We start from the raw sequence: 27,571 nt of genomic DNA on the forward strand, positions 1-27,571 counted from the left end.
TACATGTTCTCAATATGTAAAATACAATTTATTGTATTTAGGCTGTTCATAAGTATCAACACAACGTAGTATGTTTGAAACAAACATCTCGCCAATAAATACTATCTAAACATTAATATTAATCTTTTGATCAAATGTGTACAGTGTTTTGACTCAATATTGCACAGTGAGCTCTATATGACATTTCCATAGTGCATTCAGTTTGTTACAGGGATAGTTTGCCACAAATATTGCAAAGCATCAGAGTTGACTTTTCCAAGTGAAAACAGCTGAACTATTCCATTAGGGATGGAAGGCTGAGATTAATGTCAGTGTCCTAGGTTAATTGGTTATGGATTCACAGAACCTAATGTTTTCATAAATGAGGAGACTTTTGTTTCTTATATGATTTTTTTCTAAAAAAAAATCCACTTTCAAATAGAATGAGGATATTAACATCAAACTTATAACTCCAGTGATCAGTGAGCTTCTTTTCTCTTGTTTCAATCTAAATATGAATCATATATTTGATATTTTCAGAGCTGGATCTCATCACTTGCATTTCAAAGGCCAGACTGTGCAAGCCCCCAGCATTATTCAGCCCTTTGCTCCCTGTATGCGTCTGCTCAAGTTAGACTCAGTACCTGTTGGTATGAGCAGAGCTGACACACTACAGTCTCAATAGTTTTCAATGTATAAATGGAGATATAATCTCACAATGGTTCTATAATTAATTCTCATATTTACCTGATTAAATCTTGATTCTACAGCATCAGCTCTGCAGGGGGTGGTGCTGCCAGATTGTGTGGCATTCCCATGCTCACACAGAGGGTTGGGTGCTGCCAGCAATGTGGCCAGCTGTCCTGCTTCCCTGAAACCCAGAGGTTCCTGGATCAGATGGGCTCATGTGCTCTGGTCAGCACGGTATAAAACATTGGCAGGACTGTGGCTCACAGCAGGTTTTCAACAACTCACTGTTATTGATTCTCAAGTCCAAAACTATGTCCGTGGCAGTGGGAGATGACTGTTAAAATTAAGAACTGTATGATTTTGTTTTTAAGGTTTGACCCACATTTGCATGAACTTACACTGCTCTGACATTGCAGAAGGACCTTGAAATGGGATATATACTGCCTTAATATACATTTAAGCTACATTGCCCTGCCAAAGTGGTATGAACTGCTCAAAATGCAAATAAGAATCATGATCATAGAACGACTATGACTGACTCGGAAAAGATTTGACCATAGGTATAATGGTGCTTAATGCTTAGCATGTAGCATCCCTTAGTGCTTAGCATGTAGTATTTTTTTAATTAAAAGAAAATTCACTCACCAAGTGATACAATTAAAAATTTCTAAGAAACTACTGGTTAAGTATTACCTCATGATTACATAAATCATGTTTATATCCCTCCTCTTTGCCGTTTATCAGTTTGTATATATTTAGATTCTTTATATTCAGGTAACAGAGATGAAATACTTATTTCTATCTAAAAAGATAGTAGAAAAAAAAGGGATTGAAAGAATTTCTTTTCTGTACAAAAAAATACATTTTTATGACAGCAGCCAGTACCTTCACAGTAGGTCCTTTGCTCCTCTATAAGACCAAGGTTCAGTCATCCATAACACCATCATAAAGTATCAGAATTGTTTTTCTTTCCACTTTTCAACACTAAAATTCAATATGCTACTACGGAATGTTTCCAAAGCCTTATGCTACATCCTGATAAAATCAGGACTTTTTTTTTTTTTTTTTTTTTTTTTTTTACTTTAAAAAGAAACTCAGTTCATGCAAATAAATACACAATGTGCACTGAAATAGTCAATTCTATGATACAGGAGACTTTGCAGAAAAGTCCCTTTATAATTAACTAAACTAGTTCTAATAAAAGAATATTGTTTCAAAACAGAATTTAAACCATTTCGTTCTACTACAAGTTGATGTTTGCTAAGTGTTCAAGCAGACTATATTTTCTACCTAGTTGTTTTAATCTGTTGGTTCAGTGTCACTCTTTTGTAATGTAGTGAATATTTGATTTTGAGGAACGGCTTCTTTATGCAGTTTTTGTAGTCCAGGGTTTCAGTCTTCATTTGATTCTGCAAGCAGGATCTCAGGTTAAGCCCAGATCTGTAGAAAGTTGAACAATCGTTTGTGACAGTGACTCTTCTATCAAACTTTTAATTAAAATTTGGCAAGGCAATCAGGTGAGCGGTACAGAGTATCAGCAGCAGTGACATTTTTAACCCATGAGTCCAAAACTTAACAGTTCTGCTAGCACTTTGTGGGGATTTTTACTAGACTTTCCAGTTCATGCTTTACACCGTGTTTTTATACCCTCGTTAGGTCCTCTAGAGTTAGTTATCCTGTAACAACCCTTCCCCCTCACCCCCTTCTATTAACCCATCAAAGAAACAAAGAAGCACTCAGAGTGGGTGCTCCCAGCACTTACTCGGAGCGTGTGATCCCAGGAGCCTGAGCAGAACGCCGTCCCGTCGGGAGACACCCGCAAGGTGCTGACGCGATTTTCGTGTCCAAACAGGATGGATACACGGGACCCTTTCAGCACATCCCAGACATTTATGGTGTAATCATTATAGCCTGCAAACAGCAGGCGACCTACAGAGCGAATGAGATTTTACACAGTGAGGTCTTAACGTGCTTTGACTGCAGCAAGAGCCTTCTGCAAGACATTCATCCCCCCGTGAGACACAACGCCGCTTTCCCGTGCCGCCCTCTGACCAATACTCCCCCCAGACTAGCTGTGCTCCTGTGGGACAGCCCTGCCCCACCGCTGAGCTGTCCATACTAAATGCTGAAACAATTAAAATTAATGGGTTACAAACACAGCACATTTTACTTAAATCACACAGAATGTGTTCGGTCAATACAGATGGGAGATGACTCTTAATCGTGACAGACTGAAGAGCACTTTAACAGCTATTGCAGGGTCATAATACTTTGCTCAGTCTTTGCACAAGAAGTTAAATATAAGTGGTCGAATGATTAGTAGGCAATTTGGTAAGTGATTCATTGCTAACAGGACGAGCTGGGGTGCTTGTGACCATGACAGAGGCATTTGCCTCAGTCTCAGAGGGAGGGCAGTTCACCACCCACTCATCCCCCACCCAGGGTTACTGGGGAGCTCTGCATTTGTGCTGGGGCAGCAGAGAGAAGACCCGAGCTCATGGCTCAGGATCTGTAGTGAAAAGTGGTAATGTCTCTTTCTTCATGCCCCTCTAACATATTTTTACTATTAATCATTTACTCTCCTTTTAAAAACTATTTATGTAAGCACGCTTAATAGTTTAGTTGCATTTCATGTTTCCTTTGAAATGTTTTTCATCATTATTGTGAAATTCTAGCCCAGCTGTAGTTAATGGTAAAATATTTCCTGCCTTCAGTAGGGCCAGGAAAATACTTTTCATCACTACAACGAAGCAGAAGCCAGTTGGGTTATTTAAAGAGTAATTATTTTTACAGAGGCAAAAAAAAAAAAAAAAAAAAGCTTCCATGCATTAAATGTTTCTTTTGGCACTTATCACTTTTGGTAACTTTTAATAACAAATGCTTTATCAAATTAAACTGAAAAATTTTTCAGTTCCCCTCAAAATCTCAACACTAAGATAACCTCCAAAATTCAAGTCTCACCACTGAGAGAGAAGTCCACACTGGATGCTCCAAAAATGATGCTCTCTTTGGAATAAATTGCTACTTCTCTGTCTGCACGAAGGTCATATAAACGACACTAGGATTAAAACAAAACCAACAAACATGCCTCAGTAAAGGCTGGAGGCACTGGCTAAAATATTTTGAAAAAATAGGAGTGGGAAGTGCAGCTTAACAGGCATCACAGGAAGTGGCTGCTTGGCTTCTTTCCTTCTGCTATTTCTGCCTGCTGTTACTGGGACTCCTTTAACAGGGATCTAAGCAACACAAGGCTGTTTTGTATAAACTCTGTGAAGAATTTGCTTTTTCAAACCACTTCTCTAAGCCTCCTGCCTGTCCTGCTCTAAAGAGATGTGTGGTGGGCTTTGGACCATGGCTGCCCACTGAAAGTCCCCACACCCTCTTGCTTCCTCTCTGTGGTTTCCTACATATTAGGGCATCCTGCTACTGGGGAGGTGCATGGGGACACAGTCTCTGAGTCTGGGAGACAGAGGATCAAATCTCTAATCATTGCTGAGAACACGGACCACGAACTAACGAGGCTATAAACACACAGTGTAAAACATGAACAGGAAAGTCAAAGATGGTAGCCCTTGCTCTGAGTAAGCTAGGATAGCAGTCCCTGCCCTTCTATGAGGCCTCTTTGTCTGAAAAACCTACAGGAAAGTAACTGAAGTGAAATAATGCATTTTTGTACAGATCTTTGGTTTTTATTTCTCATGGAAAATCCCAAATCACCTCTAACAAGCTATACTTCCTGTTTTTATCATTTGCCAGCAAACTTTGACTTGTTTAACATGGAAATCATGTATCAGACTTCACTGCCATGCAGAAAGGCAGTCTGTTAGCCCTGAAATCAAAACACACTTTTGAAACTATTTCAACTGAAACTCCTCCTCAATAAGTTAAGTTTAAGCAAATACTGGTCAGATGGCTTTGCTACTACTAAGAGTTTACTATTGAAAAATGGCTGGTATTCAAGCCCGCACATAAAGAAGAGGTTTTTTGATTCCAGGGCAGTGGGGAGCTGCCAGGTGTGTGAAGTCCAGGTCACCCAATGCTCCAAACTGATGAATAATTTCATCAGACTGCCCTGATGGGGAGTTGGGGTCACTGCAGATGACAGCACTGTCATGTGAGCACACCTTTATGGTTTACCTCCAGACAGCCAGGATTATCTGTTACTCAAAATCCCCAAGTATATAATCAGGTCAAGGATACCAGTCTGTAACACTGAAAACATCAACCTCTTCATTTAAAGAATGAGGTATAAGGAAACTGCCAAAACCTCTGTCAGAAGTACAGAGGTGGAATTTCCCATCCTCCTGTTTAAGTCAGGGGTGTCAAGAATAGTTAAGAAAGAAAAACCCCATCAAATAAACTAGTAAGAGCCTGTGATGATGGGCATAAGAGCTTGTGATACTGGGCATAAAAAGAAAGTGCTCTCATCAGAATTTAATGATGGACAATTTCTCCCTATCACACTCTCAGCATCTCAAGAGCTCACAGTACCACATCCAAGTGTGCAGAAAGCTGGGCTCACCTTAGATATTAATTTACAATTGCAGTTTTTAAGACCTAAAAGCAGGGTACACTCTCTCCAGAAGAGCCCTGGAAGGTCTCCACATCCAATGAAGATAAAAGGAATGTTTCTACTGAGTTTAGCTGGTATTGGAGCAGACTCAAAACATGCTCTGAGGGCAGAATACTTTAGATAAAGTCTTCACCCTCACCCAACTCAGTGTGATGTTTGAATAAACAGAAGAAATAAGGTGCCAAGTGCTTCCCAAACATCTACTCTCAAGTTACACTTAACTGCCGGCTCAGTCCCTGCAGGGAGAGCCACCAGCCATATGCCTCACTCAGGGTGGAGGGCACCAGGTAAATGTCATTTTGCTTACATTGTGCTGACCCAATTTACCTGTCAATATATTCTGTGCCCCTCCTAGCAGATTGCTCATAGATAACTAGGATCCATTAAGAACTACTGTGTGATCTAGACCGACCTGGATGCAGTGACTCACTGCAGTGAAGAGTGTTGGCAGTGAGTCAGACCGACAGGGAGGAGATGAATGTGATCAAGGCCACCCTGGGGCTGCAGAGCCAGCTGCCCACATCTGCCCTGCTCTGTGCTGAGCCCACAGCCCCTCTGCTTGCTGGGACAAGCTGCTTCTCCTGACACAAGCTTCAGCATTTCAGCTGGTTCCTCCCATGCTGTGACCAACAGTTACACAAAGTCAAATATCTTCCGGTAAGACAACTATTTTTGGTCATGAAACTTCAAACATAGAAAATCTGAAATGAATATTTGGACAGTACCTCATGTAGACAACTTTGCAGAAGTGACCTACAGTGTTACTAGATTTTCCCTATAGCATATATAGTATTTAATATCTTATAGGAATTATTATTTCTGCAACTATGGTGTCACAGGCCCAGTTTAGTCACTGAAAGTCCTCTGTGGTTGTGACCTAATCTTCTAGGAGAATCTGACTTGGGAAGTAACAGAATTTCCCTAAATTCGGTTGCTGAATTAACATACCGTGGCATCGTCTGAACCAGAGGCAAAGGCATCTCCACTTGGATAATATCTGTGCACAAGTAAAAGAAGACCAGAACACATTACATTACTTGGATGAGGTCAGACTTCAAAAATAGAACCAGAACATTGCTCAACACTGCAAATGTGTCCTCTCCCAGAAACAAACTGACCTGACACTGTTGATATCTGAATCGTGGGTTTCAAATGACTGGATGCACTGACCAGACCGCATGTCCCAAACCATGGCTTTCTTGTCACATCCCTAATAAGACAAAAAAAAGACAGCAAAAATCACTACAGTAGAGCAAATGGTGATATTCACCCCTCATGTACCTGACATTTGTCATCAAGCCCAACTACTTTTAAAGGCTTTGAACATCACAGCTCTGAGGGGATTTAACCAGCAAAGCAGCCCCAGAGCTGCCTGCACTGGTACCCCCAGCTGGTGCAGTTGCGGGTAGAAGAAGAGGACATCATGAAGGCTGAAGCCTCAGGACAGTGGGGTGCAGATAGCACTGGGTTGTCTGCACAGGCAGCCCCACACTGACCAGCACTCACAGCCCTGCTTTGTTTATGCTGCTGCCCTGCCTGTGTCTGCAGCCCCACCATGCCACAGAGCTGCGTAACTCACTCTTTCCCTTACCACATAACATGCCCAATATAAAAAGTTAATACCCAGCATTCAAAGTTTTATAACTAATTCTTTTCACACACTGAAACAGAAAATTAAATAGTGCATCCGGAGGGCCTCTTGTCCAGCCTCCTACCAGAGTTAACCCCTGTCAGGGCTCTGCACCCTCAGGCTTGATGGTGTGGTTGGGAGAGAAAAGCAGCATAGCAGCACTTCATCTCATCATCAAGCTCTAATCTGCCCTTCCAAACTGTGCTTTGAAAAGATCATTTAACACTCAGTGCTCAGCACCCTGAATGCTTTGGGCAAGGGCCTCGCCCATCTTGTCTGCAATGTCCTTGGGGCAGGAACCATCCCATACCTGTAGGCTCATGCTCTCAGCAGCAGTGTCTCACTGCTGCCACAGTCACAGTGACAGGAAGAAGAACACGGTCTTTTCTTTTAAGAGTGACAGAAGATTTCAATAAATCTGCCCCTTCTGAGAGGCAGGCAGTGGGCAAGGCTCACCTCTGGGGGCTCAGCCTCTCAGGGGCTGTGTGGGAAGCACAGGGCAGACCAGGTGGCTGCTGCTTGTGCTGAGCCAGAGCGCCCTGCCCAGCAGACCATGCCACACATGTTGTTTATTTTAATCAAATATGATTGCTAATTAAACTAAACAGTCTCTTTACAATTCATATATTTCTCTCTTTTTTTTTTTTTAATTCAAATTCCGTTGTCAAAATGAAACCCCAATGTTTTTACCAATGATGTCATGATTTATGTTCCTTTGCACCGAATTGTGGTTTGGTTTAGTTTCGGGGAAACCAAACAGGATTGAGAATATTTTGGACTCAGCATATTTCCCTCTCAAGCCCCATCACAGTCCAAGCCCAGCCTTTCATATCACTTCCATGTGCACTGTTCTTACTGACCTCTCTGGGAGGTTGGGGACAAGACCAATCTGACAAGCTGGTTCTTTGACTCCTAAGGTTTTGAAGGAGAAACCAGCAACCACCTGTGGAGAGATGGGCCCCCTGAGTGATATCCAACTCAACCCAAGGAGCAGAGCTCAGAGGGCACGGAGCACAACAGCCTGGGACGCAGCCCTGAGCTCACCCAGGAGAGCTGGAATTTTGAGTTAAGTTGTTAAACGTAACATCACCCAGCCTCTATGCTGATGGACTGACATTGCTTATTCCAGCTCAGGGTTACTGTGTTGAAGAGGCACAGCATACAGGGAGTCTCTCCATGCTGCCATACCTTCAGGTTGCACTGTTCTGCCTATACCTGCATTGACACGATGTAAGACAGATCTGAAGTGGTGTTTTGCATCTGATGAATTGAGCGCCTGTAAGCACAGACATACCCAAGCTGCTGTATCAACACCAGTATGACATATTCTCTTAGTAGTACCATAGCTGCTTGTGATTCTTTGCCCTATAATAAGCTGAGCTGTTCCCAGGGAGAATGAATCTATCCTTTCTGGGAAGCAAACTCGGTGACAGGAAAACCCGAGAGAAGTAATGCACTTGGATGGAATTAGCTTTCAGTCACGCTTCAGAGCAGCTGTGCTAGCAGCAGGCAAACTGGGCCAGTGTGCTGGACCCTGCTCCTGATGGGCCAGCCAAATCTGATAAAACAGCCATAACAGAAGAGATCCAGGTTTATTGTGCAGGGATGGGACCATGACTCCAAGCACCCCTAATCCATGTTCGGCACCCTCTGGCACAAGGGCCATTTCCATCATCAAGCACAGGATCGGCCCTGGGCCAGTGCTTGTGGGGCTCAGAAACCAGGTACCTTCAGCAAAGTTACTGGTAGCAACCTGCCTCCAGCAAGAGAGGTCATCTCTCAGCTGCTGCCAGCTCTCACCTGCACACTCAGTCTCTAATGTGGGAAAGACCAGGATCACCTTGAAAAGGAGCAGAGCTCCATTTCACTCACCTTTATGCCTTGCCTGCCTCGCTGCCAGGCTGTGTGCCAATGGCTCAGCTGCCTGGGAACAGCGATCCCTCGGCAGCACGACAAGACTTGGAAGATGCCCTGGGTACTTTCCCAGACCAGTCCAGTCCTGCAGTCCCAGTGAGGCTTGTGTTTTCCTCTGGGCCAGGACAGGGAGCGGGCAGTTTTTGACTGATAAAGGGGCTTTAAATGCCTCTGGTACCGCTGGAAGGCACAGAGGACTCAGCAACAGCTGAAGATGTGGCCACACCTCATGTCCCTGCTCCAACATGCACGAAGGTTTAGCCAGTGTCCAAGCTACCCCATGACTTCTGGGGAGTGGTTGAGGGACACAGTGACATGCACGTCATTTGCAGCCCCACTTTGATGCCCTGAGCACGACCTGATGCCTGTCACACCCCATCTCACTCCAGAAAGCTGGGCACAAGAAAGGAGCAATGTGTGGGAAGTCCTCTGCTGTTCCAGGCTCCAATCCACAGGGATTCACACCTCCTCTGTGGCAGGAGCCCACTGCTCTAACTCTGAGCCTTTCCCTTCCCTGGAGAGGCGTTGTTTTGATCTTGAGCTGGATTGCTTTGGTGTGGGGTGGAACTTGCTAAGTAAGCAGAACTGCAGTCAGACTGGCTGGGTGGGTTTGACCCCACTGTCAGGGGTTTAATTCGCTCCAGCTTGTAAAATGTGCTTGCAATGAGTGGATTGCACTGGGGCATCCAACATATACTCCAGCACTCACTCAGTAAGATCAGAAGCCTCCTGCTTTGCTGCCTTTTCATTTCCATATTCCTTAATTTTATATTATGAAAAGAAGCTCCTGCTTACCCCAGAGACAAATGTATTTCCTGTTTCGGAAGGGGCCAGGTCCAGGCACAGGACATCAGCTCCATGACCATGGAAACTCTGTAGAAGCTGCCCACTCTCAACATCCCATAGAGCACAAGTTCCATCTCCACTTGCTGTCAGGATCTATAGGATGTGAGAAGAATCACAATACAAAAATCAACAGTTACAAAGAAACAACTGACATCCCACACATACACCAAAGGACAGCTTTAAGTTAATGAAATATCAAAGCCATAAATCCACTGTGAACCTAAGTACTTTTCATGGCTTTTAGTTTTAAGGAAAGAAGTAAAGAGTGGAAAGGAGAGCTGTATTGACACCACTATACCTACACAATGTTTCTACAATGGCCCCTTTTGTGCAGTGGGGTTTGCAGAACTGATGGCACTAAGGACATGCTGGCATTTCCTTATTCTCCAAAAAGAAGGTAGAACCATACTGGTATTCCTGTCTGCCCCTGTATTTAACCCTATCCATATACAGGCTGCTGGAATTCAACCTAGGCAAAGGGAAGAATTGTTGGAGCTAAGTTTACCTGTTTAACTCTCTAATTTATTGGTTTTTTCTGCTTGAAATAGTCAGGTTAAACCCAATTAATTTGGCTTAAGACATGGATTTTCTGAAAGGGCTGTAAGCCTGTCTAGACAGTTGTTTGATAAGTCTATCAGCTCTCACTTGTCCAAAACCATTTGTGTGTGAAAGGGCTTGAACAGACACTGACCGAACACAGCCCACAGCTTCCCATCTGCTACAGCACTTGTAGAAAGCGCATGTGATCAGAGCTTGTTATTGTGACTAAATCCTGATGATGCTCAATTGTTCAAAATTTCCCCTTGGCACCCGAAGCTGTTATGCAATCACAAATTTCATAGGTTGACAGGGTTCCTGTGCACTGGCGAGGAAGGAGGCAAGGGTGAATGAAGGAGGGCTCTCGGTTTTGTACACAGGTTTTTCTCATGGTTGGTGAGGAAATTCAAGGGATCCCAGCGGGCAGTCAGAAGTTAAAAACAAAATACTCTTCAAGAAGAAAACGATCACGCAGTCACGAACCCATTCACAGAGTTGCATAAAGGTTAAACACTAAACATGTTTGACAGATGCTCCAAAAACTCTTCCCGTAAACAGAGGTCTGCAAAGCTGCAGAACAGACTGTTCTGAATCCTGCAGTAGAGAGACGCTAATGCTCTCAGATGATGATAGCAGAAGAAAGTCCTGACTTGTCTTTCTGGCCAGCTTTTGAGCCTGGATCAATGAACTTCTCTATTCTGAGAAATATTTGTACTTGGCTGACGAATGAAGCCTTTCAGCTCTGAGGATTTGCTCTTGCAATACTGTGTAAGAAAGACATGAGGGGAATAGGAGTAGCTAAAGGTGTAGGGGAAGGGTCTGTTGGCAACCCAGAGCTTCAGCTAATACTTAAAGAAAAAGGTTATGGACTCAACTTCACGGTATTGCTATTGAAAACTAAACCAACTCTGAAAATCTAAAACCAGAAGGGAATTAACAATCTTTGCTGTTGGACTCTCGCTTGCTGCACTAGGGGCTCCTACAGCGCTGGATGGGGATCCTGCCTTGCCTGGCAGCAAGAGGCAGCACTTGCACAGGGCAAGGGACAGCAGGGGCACAGCCCCTGCTCACTGGGAGCACAGGCACGGGGGTTGGGAACAGCAGCAAGGGGAGAGGGGCCATCTTCACCTCCTCCATCACCACAGGCGTCATCCTGCTTCTCAGCCCTGCCACACTAGAGCATGGCTGCCTGCCCTATGCAAAACACTTGAGATCCCAATTAACTGTTGCTATTAATACACATGGAGCATTGTCACGTGGGGAGCATTATCACACTGCAGAGCTGCAGATACCTAATTTAGGAAGCGAGGCTCCCTGGCTCTTCTCACTGAGGTGGGGGAGGCTCTCTCAAGCAAGACTGATTTGGGGCACTGAGAACAAGGTGCATGGGTCACCCAGCTCTGCGCTTCTGCACTTGTCTTGGCCCAGGTGGGAACGTGATCAGGAGTAAGGGTGGGACCCCTTCTTTCAGCATCCACACAGCCTGAGAGTGGCTTTAATCAATGATAAACCACCCCTAAATCTCCTCTCTTTCCCTCTCACTGCCAGATGCCCATGGGCACATCAACCCCTAAACTCCAACCCAGCCTTTCATTCCTTTGAGGGAAAACAGAGCTGTAGTTTAAGAAAGCAGTCAAGGCAGAGCAGCAGCCCTGACACCACCTAGCAGTGGGAGCTGGGGGGGCACTGGGCTGGGGGACACCTCCACCTCACGCGAGAGCTGCTCCAGGACAGGGAGTGCATTCCCCCGGTGACGAGAACTGCTCTGCACATAGCTGGGAAAGCTCCTGCACCATGTGCTTGTTGCACTGTGCACCCTCAGAGCTCCTGAATAGTTCTAATTCTGAGGCCTTTGTGTAAGTGGAAAAAGATAAGAAATCTGGTATTCTCTAGGATCTCCTACATAACAGTGTCCTAATAGAAGCTTGGCCAACCCACTTGCTTGCATTTGTTTCAATGATAACATGCAGTGCCATAAATGATCATTTATAAGCCTAGCAATCATAAGAAAATTTATTTTTAAAGACCTCAGAAAAATCTCTGAATCACTAAATATAAAACACCTTAATCCACTGTGTATTATCTAACAATAGTTGTACATTACCTTCAATATCAATGCAGTTTGCTGTATTTAATATGAAGAAAAAATACCTAACCTTTCTTTTCTACTATGAAAAAATAACAATGCATTTAGGTATGGAGAAGAAAAGAGGAAACCGGTTTTATGTCTCATGAAAAACACTCCACTTAATTTATACTGCTCTAATTCAGCGGGGTTCCTACACAGTAAGGTCAGGGCTAAGCAAGTCTGAGCACTGGGTACCTCTACCACTTGTTTCCATGGCAATGGACTTAAATTAGCACCTCAGAGTCATTACAGAAACCAGAGAGTGACAAACAACAACATACTTTCGGGCTTCACATGTCCTGAAATAGAAGCAATGAGAGCTGATATTTCCTTCAGAAGAGCTCCAAATATCTGGAAGAAGGGAACACGATAATCCCTTTCCAGCAGCTCTGTTGACACCGAAAGCAATGAAAATGCTCCATTCTGCTGCAGAGCTGCACTGAGCAGAGCTCTAATTAAATTCAGAAATCAGAGAGGACAAGGGGATTATCCTGGCTCCTTTCATCATCTTCCGTGTTCCTGCAGAATGAGATCTTTGCGATATTCACTACAGAGTGGCCTGGTCTCAGAAGATCTGCATTTAGTTCCTGGCTCTGCCATTGCCTCCCAGTGTGGGCCTCTGTGCTCCACCCCACCGGCTGCGAGATGGGGACAGCATCCCTCCTTTCCCTCGAGGGAACATACCACTGCACATACAGACAACAGGGATGCCCCTGTGGGGCCAAATGTATTACTTGGTACAAATAAAAAATATTAAGAATGAAAGCAAAAGCAAAGTTGTCCGGATGTCCAGGACAAAGGAGGCAAACAACACAGTTTCTATCAGCTGGCGTAGTATGTACCCAACCTAGTCCTAAGCAAACAGTGTTTTTAACTATTTGCAATAGTCTGAGCCCCTGAAAGAGCAAACTGGCACAGATCAGGTGAGCAGAGAACACACAGGTACCAGCGAGCTCCCTCTGCAGAAGCAACAGGCCTTTGCAGGGTGCAGCCTGGCCACGGGCTGTGAGGAGCATCTCCTTACAGCAGCTTTTGCAGTACCTTCACTGCCCCCTGAGAGGGTCTTCCAGCAGCCCCTGCATGGAGCAGGATATGGTTCTGGGAGCAAGGAACATCATGTGCACCGTGTACGAGTGCAGCTCATGTTAGGTGGTGGTGAGCAGCGGGAAGGGAATGCGTTTACCTGCATGTCTGAGTTAGTGAAGCTGCAGGCAGACAAGTAGTTTGTGTGCATTGCAACCGATTTCTTCTTTGCAGCCATATTTTCATTTTTTTCAAATGTCAGAGGGTACACAGAACACTTGTTGTCCAGGCCACTGAAGAGAGTAATAATAGCAATAACAGAGAGAGGAGAACTGGTTAAAACTGCAACGACAAAAGGCGAGTGGTGATAAGAAGGAAACCACCTGTCAGTGCTGCGCTGCCAAACCCTTACAAGTACCGACTTCCCTGTATTGTGCTGTGTGGGATCTCCCTGTGCAGGGAAGCCCCAGCTGCCTCACCAGGCTGGCTGCTTTACAGAACTTGAACAGCTGCGCCTCAGTATTTTTTACCCTTACCGAGTTTATAAATGCCACTGAATGAAACCTCACGAAAGCATAAACTTGGAGGTGACAGCAGTCACCTCAGGGTTAATGTTTCACATACAGCCAAACTGCCATTTTTCTGCTGACATATGTCATTGCAAAGATCAGTATTTAAGCATAATTATTGATCTATCTTAATAAATTTGACCTAACTACAGAAGAGACAGTACAGCAAGTGGAAAGTGTGAAGACAGACCTTTTAGAAGAGTTTGGAAAAAAGGCAACAGAAGCACTGACGTCTGCAGCTGATGTGTCCCTCCTGGACAGTTCTACCAGTTAAGCTGTGTCAGATAAAGGACTCATTTCTAAAGGCTCTGATCCTTTCCTCGAGCCGTGGTAGATCAGCCCTGCCCCGGTCCCTGGGATCCTGGCACACCAGCAGTTGCTGGTTCTGTGCCTTACATTACATGTACAGCACTTAACTGACAGCACAACAGAAATATGGAATTAGGTAGTGCAATAAATGCATATGTGTATTCCTTCTCTCCCTTACATATGTGAATAGAGTTTTCTTGCCATTCTTCGAGTTTTAGTCAAAAACCCAGTTTCCAGACTTGCTCTCCACACGTGATTATGGAGTCTGCCTGCCTGTCTCAGTCTGCTGCTTTCTAGATTTTCAGGCCACACAGTGAAGTCTCCCTTTGTTCCTTTCTCTTGCCCCAAGCTTGCTTTGTCTGTCTGATCCCCCCAGTCACTTTTAAAAAGATGCTTTGCCAACATTTCATGTCTTTGTTTTTTCCCCTGCATGAACTCGATGTTGTCAAACTTGAGCCTTCCAAGAAAAACTTGTAGAAGATTATCAAGGATGGGGTTTCTTCTCCCCACCCCATCTTAGCAAGATCTATTCACATTGTTAGTGATGAACCTCTACCTCACAGAAGAATGAGTGCAAAGTAAGAACAGGATTAAAACCTCTTTCCCTTAGAATATATATCCAACATAGACAACCACACTGGAACAGGGAAGTAACATGCATGCAGAATTCCTAACCCATGATATAAATGCTGAAAGAGGATTATTTTCCATGCTTACACAACAAATGTTATTGCACTGAAGTCAGTGGAGATAATGTGTACAAGCCATTATAGGAATAGAATCAGAGACACTGAGTGTAGTCCTTCCACCCACAATCGCAGCACGCAAACTCCTATCTGTCAGCTTCTGAAGGCACCAGGACAGCACAAAAAAAATCAAACTTCTCTGTGTAAGCAGCTGTGGAAACTGGGAACTTACCCACAAGCAATGGCACATCCAGATGGGGCATATGCACATGCCATCACCCAGGTACAGGGCATCGTCACCGCGTGTTCCTGAAACACAGCGTCTCTTTAGACTGCGATGTCACTGTTTCTCTAACCATTGCAAGGAAAATAGCATAGAGTAATAAGTTCAGTATTTCTGTAAGACATTCTGAGGGTCAGTGAAAGGTAGAGGTGTTTCCCCCAGACATAACTCACATGTCAGGCTGGGACAACTCTTACTGCAGAGCTCAGCAGAGCAGCAGGAGGATGGCTAGTCCTTCTCTGACACTTTCCACTTTATTCATGAGCACCAAACTGATCACAGAGCATGTTTTATTTGGGTTGTTCAGGGCTGTAAAAAGTCCCCATTGCTGCACATGAAAAAGTGAGTTAAAGGCATGTAGTTTTTTCTCATCTGAGTGGCACATAGTGCCACAAGGCAGCCAGGCAGGGCTTGGAGGAGCAGCAGCACTATTTCACAGTGAATACCACAGCTGAAGGATCCCAGGTGATCACACAGGACATATGGTACAATGGTTACTCAGGAAGGACCTGTTTTGTTGGCTGGGCTTTGCCCAAGCCAGGAGCCCTCCCCTGTCAGCAAAGAGGCTGGATCAGAGTCTCACAATGGAGACCATGACAAACCCCAGTGCCCTGATAGGGACTTTGCTCAGAGACAGGTCAAGGCAGCTGACTTCTTTTTTAGGTGCTGGTGGAGATCTGCATATTATCCCATCATCCCACTCTCCTGTGACACCTGTGGGCCCTTCATCTCATTCCACCGTCATTTGCCCTGGGCACAGAAATGTGAATTTTGCTGAAGTTTCACTTACCTTGTTGGTAGTGAAGGAATCCCACACGATCACCTTCCCATCCTAAAGGAAAGCACAGAGAGAGAGAAACTGAGGCCTTACAGAGACATGGCTGTAAGCCTGCTTCCCACTTTGGGGAAAGCACTGCTGTTCATTTCTATCCCCCAGTCTGTTATGGCCTGAAATTTTTGTCGCCATCTTAACAACAGCACAATGGTCACAGTGAAGCATCAAGGAGACACTCCTCAACAGTGCCAGTTGTATCTACTACAAGAAAAGCATATCTCCTCACCAAGATGACTCATGTTGGCTTAAAAGACCAATGTTTTTCCTGTTTTCTTCCCTCCCTTTTAGTGGGTTCATGAGAACTCCTTTCGCTTGCAGGACATGCCACAACCAGGACCATCCCCTCAGGAACCTGCTACTAGTGAGCCCTCAATTGCCTCCTTTAAGCCACAATGTGTTTTTCCCAGCCTGTAACTACCACCTGCAAAGCTGGCCACCTCTCCCACCTGTCAGTGGCTCGCTACAGGACCTTACAAATACAGAGGTGACCCGTATCACAAATCACTTAACTAGGTGGCAGCACTCATGGGGACTACTTATGGACATTGCACTGTTTATTCATCTTCCCTTTCCTTTCTCTTCCTGGGTTTCCCTTTACTTCTCACCACACTTATATAACCTTTTATTATCCATTGATACGATCTGCTAAATAGCCACCCTAAGAACCCTCTACAGAGAGCAACACAATCACTTTGGGTATGGCAGCTACACCTGTGCCAGCTACTTTGCCTTATGCACATAATATTGTTATCCTCCCTGTAAGCTAAATGTTTATTACTGAGCAACAACTGCTGCTGTACCCGGACTTATATAGTTCTTAAAACAGATTAAAAAATGCATTTCAACCTGCCTGTTCAGGTTGAAATGCATTACACACTAACATTTTAACTACTTTAAAAAAAGGTGACATTAGTTATTTAAAATTATTCTCTTTGCTGAGATCACCATGAATGGTAAAAACTCATAGTAACTGAAGGTGGCTTGCAATGCAGATTGCCTATTTTTATCCCTCAAGTGAGACCCCTGACAGATTTCATGTAGGTCAATGAACAGCTGTGAGATGCAACAAGCACACTGAGTGCCATACTGGGCTCAGGAAGAACCAGGGGATCTAGAAAGTAATTATCTCATTACCTCCTCCAGCTTAGGAGACTGGTCTTGAGCAGGTGTTAGGACTGTTTCTCAAAATGCCCAACTAAATGCAGTAATTTTGGTAGGATATTTGAGGCTTTCAAGGTCACATCAATCATACAGACTGCAGAAGAAATTTCTGTGCACAGAAATCTCTGAAAGAATCAGCATTTCTTCCCTTCCCTTTATTTTCTCTGAACACGTAATCTGAGAAATTTACTACATATTTCATCTGTAAAGAACGAGGAAATAAAAGTGGCCTTCCATGAGTTCTATTTTCTATTATAGTAGGGAATATGGGGAAACTCTGTGTATGACTGGACAAGAACAATTTAGGGTATTAACTACAACAGGGGTAGCAATGATCAGAAGCTTAGATTTAAGCTTTCTGAACAAATAGATTGCCAATAAACTTCTTTCAGGGCATCTTGAAAACGTTTACACTATTCACAGGTATGATGTGCAAAGAGTGGCACACAGCACAGCCAGAAGATTTGTATACTGCCCAACAGCATACCTGGGAAGAGCTCACAATTCTTCTCTTGTCTTTGCACCAGTCCATACAGAGAACTTTATTTCCATGGCCCTTTAGGGTCCTCCTGGTCTTCATCACAAACTGGCCCAGCGCCTCCACACGCTCTGCCACCTGATGAACTGCAAACAGCTGGTGGTTAGAGAGCCCTGCATCAAAGCTCTGCCCTGGCAAATCTCTGTGTTTAGGAGTAATGCCCCTAGAGGAATTAATCCATGAAGTTCGAGTCCATGGTGCAAGGCAATGAACTCTGTTTCAGAGGTGGCGGGTGGTAAAACCAAGGTGGGCGGCATATGAACATATTTACCAGATAAAGATAAGGATGAATTCACCCAGGGCTTAAATTCCAGGGATGTAGCCGCTGAAGGCCTTGCAGACCATCACACCTAAGTATAACTGGAAAACAGATTACCCCTTTGCCCCCTCCTACTGGGAAATCCTCAGGCCTGAAAGTGGACAGCCAGCCCCCAGTGCAACACATGCTTCAAAGTACTCAGCAGAAGTGAAGATCACTACTGGGTCTAAGAGGAAAAATCATACAGAAGAAGGGGGTAGGCATCAAATCTCCAGAGTTTTAATGGTAAAACAGTTGTTCTGGGTGTGAGACTCCCAACTGCAGTTGGCTCTCAGCACTGTGTGGTGATGGAGTGTGATACAGGTACTAACTGCCCTTCTGGTGGCCAGGGGAGCCCCCAGGGCCAGGACACAGCTCTGAGTGAGCAGTAAGCTTGGGATTTGCTATAAGAGCACACTACCCAACTTTTCAACAGTATCTACAGACATCACGGACTTCATGGGATGTATCAGCTTTTTCTTTTACAACAGAGAGTTTTCCTGAGTAGCACCCTCTGATGAAGAAATCAGTTCTTTCACACCTCATTTAATAGCAGTACTTTCACCTGATATTCTTATAAAACAAAAAAAAAATTGCATTTCCATTTGTGCCAATTGACTTTGACATAAAGCTGCACAGACATGCAGCTGACACAACTAAAAGGTGTCTCATGTAACCCTGATGCCTCATGCTGGGGTTATTTGTACATGTCTGGGACAAAGTGTCATCTGAGGAAACCTATTTGCTCTGCTCCAGCATGTTCATCCAGCATGGAGCTGAGGAGGACCGTAATTATCTTGGCACCCTGTAGCAGCTCTTCACACAGAGCATGAGGGAGGGTGAGATTTACTTCAAGTCTCATAGCAGAGTAGGGGTCCTGAGGCAGGAGACTGGCACCAGAAACAAAAATTACTCTGTCTAGAGAAAAGCTAATAGGATCCAGCACCTCTCTGCATTGTGTGTTTGTCCACACTGAAACCTAAGATGGTCCAGCTGCTGTTAGCAATGGGGGCAATGCCTGACTCAAGTCTTTCGAAATTAATGCTGAAGCTCACGTGCTTTAATGAGCCGGTGCAGGAAATCTTAAGCTTTTCACTGCCAAGTTGGACACTGAGGTACACATCCCCCATGTCAGGTGATGCTCTGGAGCTCCATTGCCACTTCACCCTTCATCACTTTTCTAGGGCTGCAAGAAAGCTCACGGGCTAGGAAGGGCTGTGACAGTGACAGAGCAGGCATCCTGAACTTCGAGACCATTCCCTGGCACAGGCTCAGGGAAGCAATTTCTGCCTAAGGCAGAGACTGATTTCTAGTGGATTACCTTTCCAAGAGTTGTCTTTCAAAGCCACCAGCCCCACAGGCTGTGCCAGAATAATGTTCTCACCTGAAATCTCTGCTCAACCAGTCTCACAGAGCCCGGGGATGGGTGCTGTCCACCATTCCTGACAACTTGTCCATAGGTCAGAAGCCAATTTCTGAGAAAGTACCATATAAACCCACTGAGGAAAAGATACATTCTCTCCCTATCATTGCCCATAGAAACCTGCCAAATGATCCAATCAAAAGACATGAAAACACAGGACAGGAGGTTATTATGGCAGCTGGAAAGATGCTTGTGTCCAGAACATATCTGAAAAAACAAATGTGGCACAGACAATGAACAAAGCATTTCCATTATGTCAGTGCAGCTGAGACTCTGTGAAATTGTCTGGTTTAGCCTCACTGATTCTCTGAGGACGCTTATCTCCAACCACAGCCACAATAATCCTGCTCCCACCCAGCACAGGTTCGAGAGTCAGATAATTATTTTTAAGCATTCTTCAATATTGTTCCAAGATAGTTGAAAATCATGCACTCAGACAAGTAGATCAGCTAAAGCCAGTAAGTAGCTTGAGTAGTTTTACAGAGGTCCAGATAAAACTGCCTATTTTTCTTAAAAATATTGTTTGGCCTGAACAGGAGGTGTGGACTTGATGCAGGCACTATTGGGTCTTTGATCTTTTCCGTGCAGGAAGTCAATTAGGTCTAATGATCTGTCTGGCCTTAGAAATTTAGAGATTGCACAAACAGAACAAACTTTTCTCTATGCCTAAAATTTTAAGCTATAGCATTGAATCCTTAAAACTGCAAGACTGCAAATCAAATGTATGTTTGGCATTTCCTTTTTCTGTCCACATTTTTGAGAGCTGATGTTCCAAACCAGTTGAACAAATAAGGGCAATCCTATTTCAGCCAGCTGTTTGTTTTGGGAACCACACAGGGAAAGTCACAATCAAAAAAATGTGAAAGATACAATTTTAGATTAGGAAAAAAAACAAACCACCCAACCAAGCAAAACCCAGAAAAGATGCTTTATTCTGAAACTTACAAGCTCTGCAGAAATAGTACTTGGGAGTATCTGAAGTGTAAAAGAGCTCTGATACAGAATTAATATAAAATATCATGAGGGAGCATTGCTCTACAGCAGCATAACACTTACATCTCAGAAATCCTGTCATGGCTATGCAAACACACCTTTCCAATGGAAGTTTACAGATTTCACATATGACAAAGACATGAGTATTTTATGACTATCAATGGCACACAGAGTTATGGTATCACTGCAACCACAGTTAAAACTCTGTGTGAGCAAAAATGGGTTTAAGAATATTCTTAAGAGGTGTGTTAAACAGAGGCCCTGCTAGTTCTGACACAGAAAATATACTGTAGAAATATGGTGATTTATGGTAATGTTTCTGTAATGAGGCTATTTCCATTTGTTTAATAATTCCAATTAATAGGACATTCATATAACAGATGATTGTCTCATTTGGACAAGAAATGCTCTATTTACTCCAGAAAAAAAAAAATTTAACCCTTCCTCACCTTAAATTTACAAATGTTTGTCAGTCCCTCATTCTTAGAAAACATGAAGAACTAAATCATTGGATACAGGCTCAGATTCCTTTTCAATGTTTAGGACATCAAAACACAAAAAAAAGTTTTAATGACCCACTAATATTTCTAATAGAGTAAGGTGTGTGATTTCAGAGGAAAAAAGTTATTTATATGTTTTTTAAAAAACACACCCCAAAATGCCCAAAAAACATGCAATAGATTATATCATTGTAATTATAAAAATGAAATTATGAAAATGAAAGGATTTTTATCTGCCTGGACAGGTGAATTAATACCTACTTGAGGAGCTCCAAAAAGTAAGGTTAGCTTATTTTTCTTGAACTTGGAGGGAGGGTGATAGTGGGAGGGCAGAGTTGAGGTCTGTCCATATAATTTCTGTCACGTTATCCCTGGATCGTGAAGCTGCAGCTGAGAACGGCGAGTTACAGCATTGACAGCTCCGGCACTGACTCACCCCGCACCTCTGAATCAGCACTGCATCCCTGCAAGTTGTTTCCCCGGGGGAAGGGGGGCAGAGGAGCCGGTTTTTGAAATGATGCTCCTTTTTAAGCCCGTCCACACCTTGGGTGAAATCCCAGCCTCATCAAAGCAAATTCCTATCAACTCCCAGGCGGCTGGGGTTAATCTTTGTTCCTGACACCACATCGAGCGGCCGCAGACGCATCCCGGGCTGCACCGAGGGTATTTCAGGGTCCCCGCCCCTCCCGGCCGCCCACCCCCGCCGGAGCCAGCGCAGCCCGGGCCGTGCCGCCGCGGTGCTCCGGGGATGCTGCGGGGTCCTGCCCGCCCCGGGGGGAGCGATGTCCCGGCGCTGGGGCCGCGCTCCCCGCCCGCTCCCGGCCAGGCCCGTCCCGCGGTGCGGCCCCGCGGCGGCCCCCGCGCCCCGCGCCCGGCCCCACTCACGCTCCACGTCGTGCAGCTTGGCCCGCTCCTCCTCCAGCTTCCCCTTCAGGCTCTCGGCCTCGCTCTTCAGCGATGCCAAGGTCTCGTTCTCGCGCAGCCCCTCGGTTGCCATCTTTGCGGAGGAAGCAGGGAGAGCGGGGATGAGAGCGGGAGGGAGGAGTTTGCCCGCCCGGCTCTCGGGGATGCTGCCGAGGCTCCTGCTGCCTCAGCAACGGCGCCGGAGCCGGCCCGGGCTCCCCCTCCCCTCCCCGCTGACGTCCAGGCCGGATGGGATGCTGCCCAGCCCCGAGCACGCACACCGTGGGGACCAGCATCCCCTGCCCGGCCTCTCCTGCATCCCCAGCCCGCTCCAGCATCAGCATCCATCCCACTGGCCTCCCGGCCGACAGCCGGGACCAGCCTCACCTCCTGCCCCGCTCCTACCCTACTGTGCATTCCAAGCCCTTTTCACAGCCTAAAGGCTTAGTTTCCCCAGAAACACACGCCAAAGAGTGTTAAAAAACACGCCAAAGAGTGTTTCTGCTTTGCATCCAAACTTCTTTGTACAAGTTGCACACTCTGTGGGGGAAGGAGGCAAATAAAAAGCCATCGGTCACCCTGATGGCATTTTAAAACATCACACTGGGAAGACAGAACCTGTGCCAGCTTAGATCCATCATTCCCTGATACTGCGATGGGTAGGGGTAGGAGATTTCAGCCATGCAGGTCTGTGGCCCAGCTCCTGTTCCAGCAGTACAGATGCAGCGATAAGAACCCTTCTCTCTACTATGCTTCACATTCCTCATTTTTAAATTTGGTGTTATCAGGGTTTCTTTCTTTTTTTATTTTTCTTTTTTTTTCTTTTAACTCCGCTTTGAACAAGCTACTTCTTTCCCCTGCTCTTAGGTAAGCATAGTAGGGTCTGTGGCCTTCCCAGCTCTTGAAATGGACCAGTTTCCAAAATTCCAAAGGGTGAATAAAGAACCCTCCAGTTTGGTGTTGGTGTGAGCCCGGGGGCACAGCTCTGTGGGTTCTGCTTGGGTGCAGAGCAGGAGCTGTGCTGGACACAAGGAGCAGCTGGTGCTTCCAGGGAAAGAGCCATGGCACATAGCCTGGCAGCTCCTTGTTCCCCGGGAGTTCCTTGAAAATGTCCTCTTGCTACAGAATTGTCCTTGATCTACAAGGAGTAACTTCGTGCATATTGACTCCCATTGTCTCCTTTTAGCCAGAAAATAGACAATCCAATGGCTATTGTTCAATCTGGAGATGGGCCAAGATTGGAAAGGGAGATAAGAAAATGACTGTTTGCAGCTGTTGTTTGGACTCTGGGCACATCCTGGACGGAGAAAAGTCGTTTCCCACACTGGGCTTGGAAGTAATGCTGCTGTCCAACAGGGATGCAAGGGCAGAGCTGCTGAGCTCTTCACCATCATTCTGGAGCTGAACTCAGGCCCTGATCTGGTCATGTCCTCAAGGTCTCTTTTAATCAATGGATCTTCAGGCAGAAGCTGGGTTGCTTTGCTGCAGAGTCAAAGGCAGTGGATGTATTTTCAGACTTCTCATTGTCCACAGAAACTGGTGTGACCTAACCCCACCAGCCTGATGGCGATGCAGGCAGCCCTGAACTGATGAATCCAGTTGCATTCAGAATCACAAAAGCAAAAGTAGGTGGTGCAAATTATGGAATTCACATAGTGCTCAATAAAGGAACATCCTTCAAAGCCTCCTACAGTAATCAGCACATTGGAAATGCCTTCCAGCACAGACATTGCCAAGGAAATAAAAATTCCATATTTTTGAAGTGATACTAAAAGAACAAAAAACCCATCCCAAATGTCTTTTAGGAAAGTGACAGAAAGCTTCTTGTACTGTGTTATCTTCATGTCTGAAAAATTAAACCTACCTGTACTAAACTCAATAATACAGCTGTGTCCTGGGGCACTAGCAGGGGAAGACTGTGAAGAAGAAACTTTTTTTTGAAGGATTCTAATCTATGACAAATGCCTTACTTCTGACACCTGGTAAGTGTGAAGAGGCCCAGAAGTTAAATCCAACAAAAGCCATAGGAAATTTATTTACCTTGGTAGGAAGGCATCAGCTCTCAGGAATTTGGCGTAGATAACACCTATGTGTCAGATACTTGGCACAGTCCTGACAGTGAAAAATTCAGAGTTTCTTGCCTTAACTGATGTGAACAGTCTCACTGCCTTAGGGAATGGGATTAAAAAGTCTACAAAGAACAGCTCAGAATGTGAGAGTCCTTGGGAACCACACGTGTAGGCTGATACATGGTACTAGCCCTGAGATGACAGGGGTAAGCAGATCCATAAGGTGAAAGGGAAGCCTGTACCAAACACAGTGAGCTGTAGAAATGTGTGATACATATCATTAGTTTGAATAAAAAGTTAAAAAAATAAATATTTAGTTCATCTGACCAACTACTGCTTAACTACCCGTGCTCTCATAAGCTAACCATGCAAAAAACACAGGTTAGAGGAAGGCCAGTTGGGAGCTTTTAATAAAATGGACCAGTGTTGAAATAATTTAGAGGATAACATAGTACTGGGTTAATGAGTGCCACACATGGCAAATACATCAGATTGTAGTGATGAGATGATGGGATGGATGAAGAAAGTTGGCACTGTTCTGATAATAAGGACACTGGGGAAAATGAATGATCTATCAGTGTGTCACAAATTGTTGCCTATCTCAAAAGTTAGGCCTTTAAAATAAGTTTTCATTCTCACTAATTCAGCAGCTGATCTCTTTTAAAATTGTAAGCTAATTTACTAATAGTTTTATGGGGAAATTAAACCAGCAAACATTGATTGAGTTTCTACTGATTAGCACCAAACTCCAAGGCAGGCAAAACCATAGAGGGACAAGATTATTTTGTCTAAAACAATTGAAGCAGGATGACCTCAACACTGAGAATCAGCAATTTCTAATTCTGTTATCCCTCAGCATATGTTGCTTTTGGGGAAATCACAAAGACTGGCTGATGAAAATGCATCTGTGCATCTGCTGGACTGGAATCGGGAGTTTCATGGGCACATTGGGAAGTTGCAGAAAGATCAGCCAGTTAGACACTACAATATGCACGTGCATCCACAGACACTTGCACAAGTGTGGCAAGGATATATTGTGCATTTTGATATAAGCCAAAGCGCTAAAAAATCAATTCAAAAAAGTAAAGAATATAATTTCCCTACCCATGTGTATTTCAGCACTAGTGCAAAGAGCTCTCTGTGTTCTGAATATTTGTTTTTAAATCTTTTGCTAAATATAAAGCAAGCTGAGGCCAGATCTACCAGATCCTACTGCAGTGCTAATAGGAAGCCTAACAGGCTGTTAGGCACTGAGGCAATTCTTCCTGAAGTCTCAGTCTGCTTCTAGCCAGCAGCTGTTCCAGTGGGTAAGAGCCTAACGTCCATAATACAAATAATAAGGAGAAAGTTGCTGGGACTGTAAATAACAAACAGCCTCTTTCCTGTAATTCCAGCATGCATTTATCAGGTCATGCAAAAATTTATTGGATAAATAGCCAAGAAGGCTGTTGGCCAAGAAGGACCTGAACAAAGCAGCAATTTCAAAGTCAGGAGAAGCAAATAAACCGGGAAGGGACTGTCTTTTGTCTTGCAGTCATTACATCTAAATTTCCTCCTAAACAACATAAGGCATGACAATGTGCTGTGTCAGCCAGTGAATTGTACACATGCACCACCTAGGCCACCAAATCAGTGCTCTCATCTGCTTGTACAACAGTGTTTTGTAAACACAGCTTGCTAAACCTTTTAGCATTCCTGCAGACATCATTTAATCTGACAGTCAAATGCAACAAACAGTTGGACCCCATTCAGTCACAGTAGAGACCAGTTCTGGGGAGGAAACAGTGATGGATGTCTTCTCCAACTGATAATGCACAATGGTTTAGGAAGATGAAATAAAATGCTGCCAAGTTGGACAACAAAATCCTTAAGTTTACAAAAGGAGTTTTGCAGACGAGCTCTTCAATAGCCACGTAGGTTCATGACCTTAGCTTTGTATTTCACCTAAAAAACCCCCACGGTGATCTCTCTAGAACAGTGCTTCCTACCAGGATAGTGGAATATAACCTCACCAGTAACTACTGGAGATTAGAAAGCCTCCAATATCGTTCCTTTTTCAGGCAGGTATGTGGCAGGACCTGCTGGTCAGGCCAGCAGGTTTGCTAATCTCCTCCATTACCAAGTTCTGTGGTGATGCATGCCCATGGTGACAGAAGACACTCCTCTATCCAATGAGGATAAGCTTTTTCCCACCTTATTCTAATAGTAGCTACTTCCAGCTCTCACCCAGGTACTGCACACAGCATAGGAGACAATGTGGTTGCAGTGTGAAATGTGGGCCATGAAGGAATTCTGACAGCACTTCACTGTGTCTTGTTTTTACTGAGACAGACTAGATGAACATCATGTTCCTAGTCACTAGTGAATGAGTTTATTGTAATGATATAGCATTTTTTTTTTAAAGTTCTGTTAAAGGTAAATGGGAAACACTTAAGAACTTAGGCCAAGCAGAGTTGCACACATGCATCTCAGAGAAGAGCTTAGACGGGCACATAACATTTGCACAGCTGAGGAACGTGGTACCATAAGGGAAAAAGCTTGAATTTTTTATGATTTTTCAATCAAAAATTATAAAACATATCCTAGAGCCCCAGGGCCACCTCTGTTGCAGGGTCATGGAAACACCAGGTGTCTGCAGAGGTGTTTGTTTGGCAGTCTGTGGGCCTAGCAATGCTTATTTGCAGTCCAAAAAAATCCAACCTAACAGACTAACCCCCCGTTTTTTGCAGTCTTTCCACATTCTGGCTGATAGAATCAATAACATACCATTTCCACACATAGCGAGCAGTAGCTGAGTTGTTCTGACTTGATGTAAACAGGCCTGAGGGGCTTCTCTTTGGAGCACTTGTCACAGGGACCAAACACAATTGCTAAAAAGGTCTGGTCACACATCTTTGCAGTTTGTGAGAGCTGAAAGAGATGGAGAAGAAGGAAAGGGTGCATTCCAGTCCAGCACAAAGCTTCCCACTACTGCTGTGCTAGCTAATGCAGCCTAGGCTTATATAGACATCTGTAGGCTGGATAATCTCTGTGACTAATCTTTTGAGAATGATGAACTGTCACTATATACAAAACAGTCACATGCTCTGCAGATTCTAATTTTACGCAGAAAAATATAAAGCAAAATATATGTATATATACACATGCCATTATAATATGTGCTGTGCACATGGATTCACTACATGTGGGAAAGTAGTTTCAATTTTTACTCAACGTCTGTCAGCAGTCAATAACCAGAAATGCATAACAACAGCTGAACTTTTGAGAAACTCCACTGTTTGATACTTATTGTTTTTCCCCTGCCTAATTAAAGAGTCAGTATTATACAGTATTTTTAAAGCTGAAAAGATGAGCTAGGATTCCAGCAGTAGCAGCTAGAAAATATGAACAATGTGCTTCTTGAGCAGAAATTGATGCTTCAAGCACACTGACAGCTGGGTCATTACGAAAACCCTTTTGTTCTGAAGCCAGGCACCTCTAGGATCAAAGAACTATCATCAACAGAGTATTAAAAACTACTTGAGAGTCAGAGAAACAAACAAGAATAATAATGTAGTGTCATTTTTCTCTGCACATTTTTCATAGGGAAAATAGGACCTTTCACCACTTCTAAAAATGGATGCTTTTAACATTACTTAGACATGTACATAAATAATGAATTTTTGGTAAACAATCAGAAGAAGC

At 44.3% G+C, this 27,571-nt stretch overlaps 1 protein-coding gene across 2 annotated transcripts; it reads right to left on the bottom strand.

Moving 5' to 3' along the window:
- Positions 1-26,779, bottom strand: GNB5 (G protein subunit beta 5). 2 transcript variants are annotated; one of them, XM_017805248.1, is made up of 12 exons: positions 26,654-26,779; positions 21,801-21,912; positions 17,651-17,787; positions 15,958-15,999; positions 15,117-15,193; positions 13,481-13,613; positions 9,582-9,725; positions 6,361-6,452; positions 6,191-6,239; positions 3,631-3,727; positions 2,432-2,598; positions 1-2,109 (listed from the first exon to the last, which is right to left on the bottom strand). In XM_017805248.1, exons 1-12 carry the CDS (start codon positions 26,777-26,779, stop codon positions 2,098-2,100), a joined length of 1,188 nt encoding a protein of 395 aa, XP_017660737.1. In that variant the 3' UTR covers positions 1-2,097. The 2 variants fall into 2 exon arrangements, with proteins under 2 accessions (XP_017660737.1, XP_017660738.1); XM_017805249.1 differs by lacking the exon at positions 26,654-26,779 and adding an exon at positions 22,224-22,238 and having other exon boundaries at positions 1,752-2,109.
- Positions 26,780-27,571: the final 792 nt, after the last annotated feature.

Source organism: Lepidothrix coronata, unplaced genomic scaffold (genome assembly GCF_001604755.1).
Source record: "Lepidothrix coronata isolate B3197 unplaced genomic scaffold, Lepidothrix_coronata-1.0 Scaffold11, whole genome shotgun sequence".
In the NCBI taxonomy this organism is placed as follows: Eukaryota; Metazoa; Chordata; class Aves; order Passeriformes; family Pipridae; genus Lepidothrix; species Lepidothrix coronata.

Excerpts from the sequence above, each read along its gene's own strand:
- GNB5 (XM_017805248.1), bottom strand. The coding sequence starts at position 26,779 with ATGTGTGACCAGACCTTTTTAGCAATTGTGTTTGGTCCCTGTGACAAG. Across the intron at positions 6,453-9,581 it reads GAAATACATTTGTCTCTGGG|GGATGTGACAAGAAAGCCAT; the intron begins GTAAGCAGGAGC and ends TTGTCTTATTAG. Across the intron at positions 6,240-6,360 it reads TCAGATATCAACAGTGTCAG|ATATTATCCAAGTGGAGATG; the intron begins GTCAGTTTGTTT and ends ACTTGTGCACAG.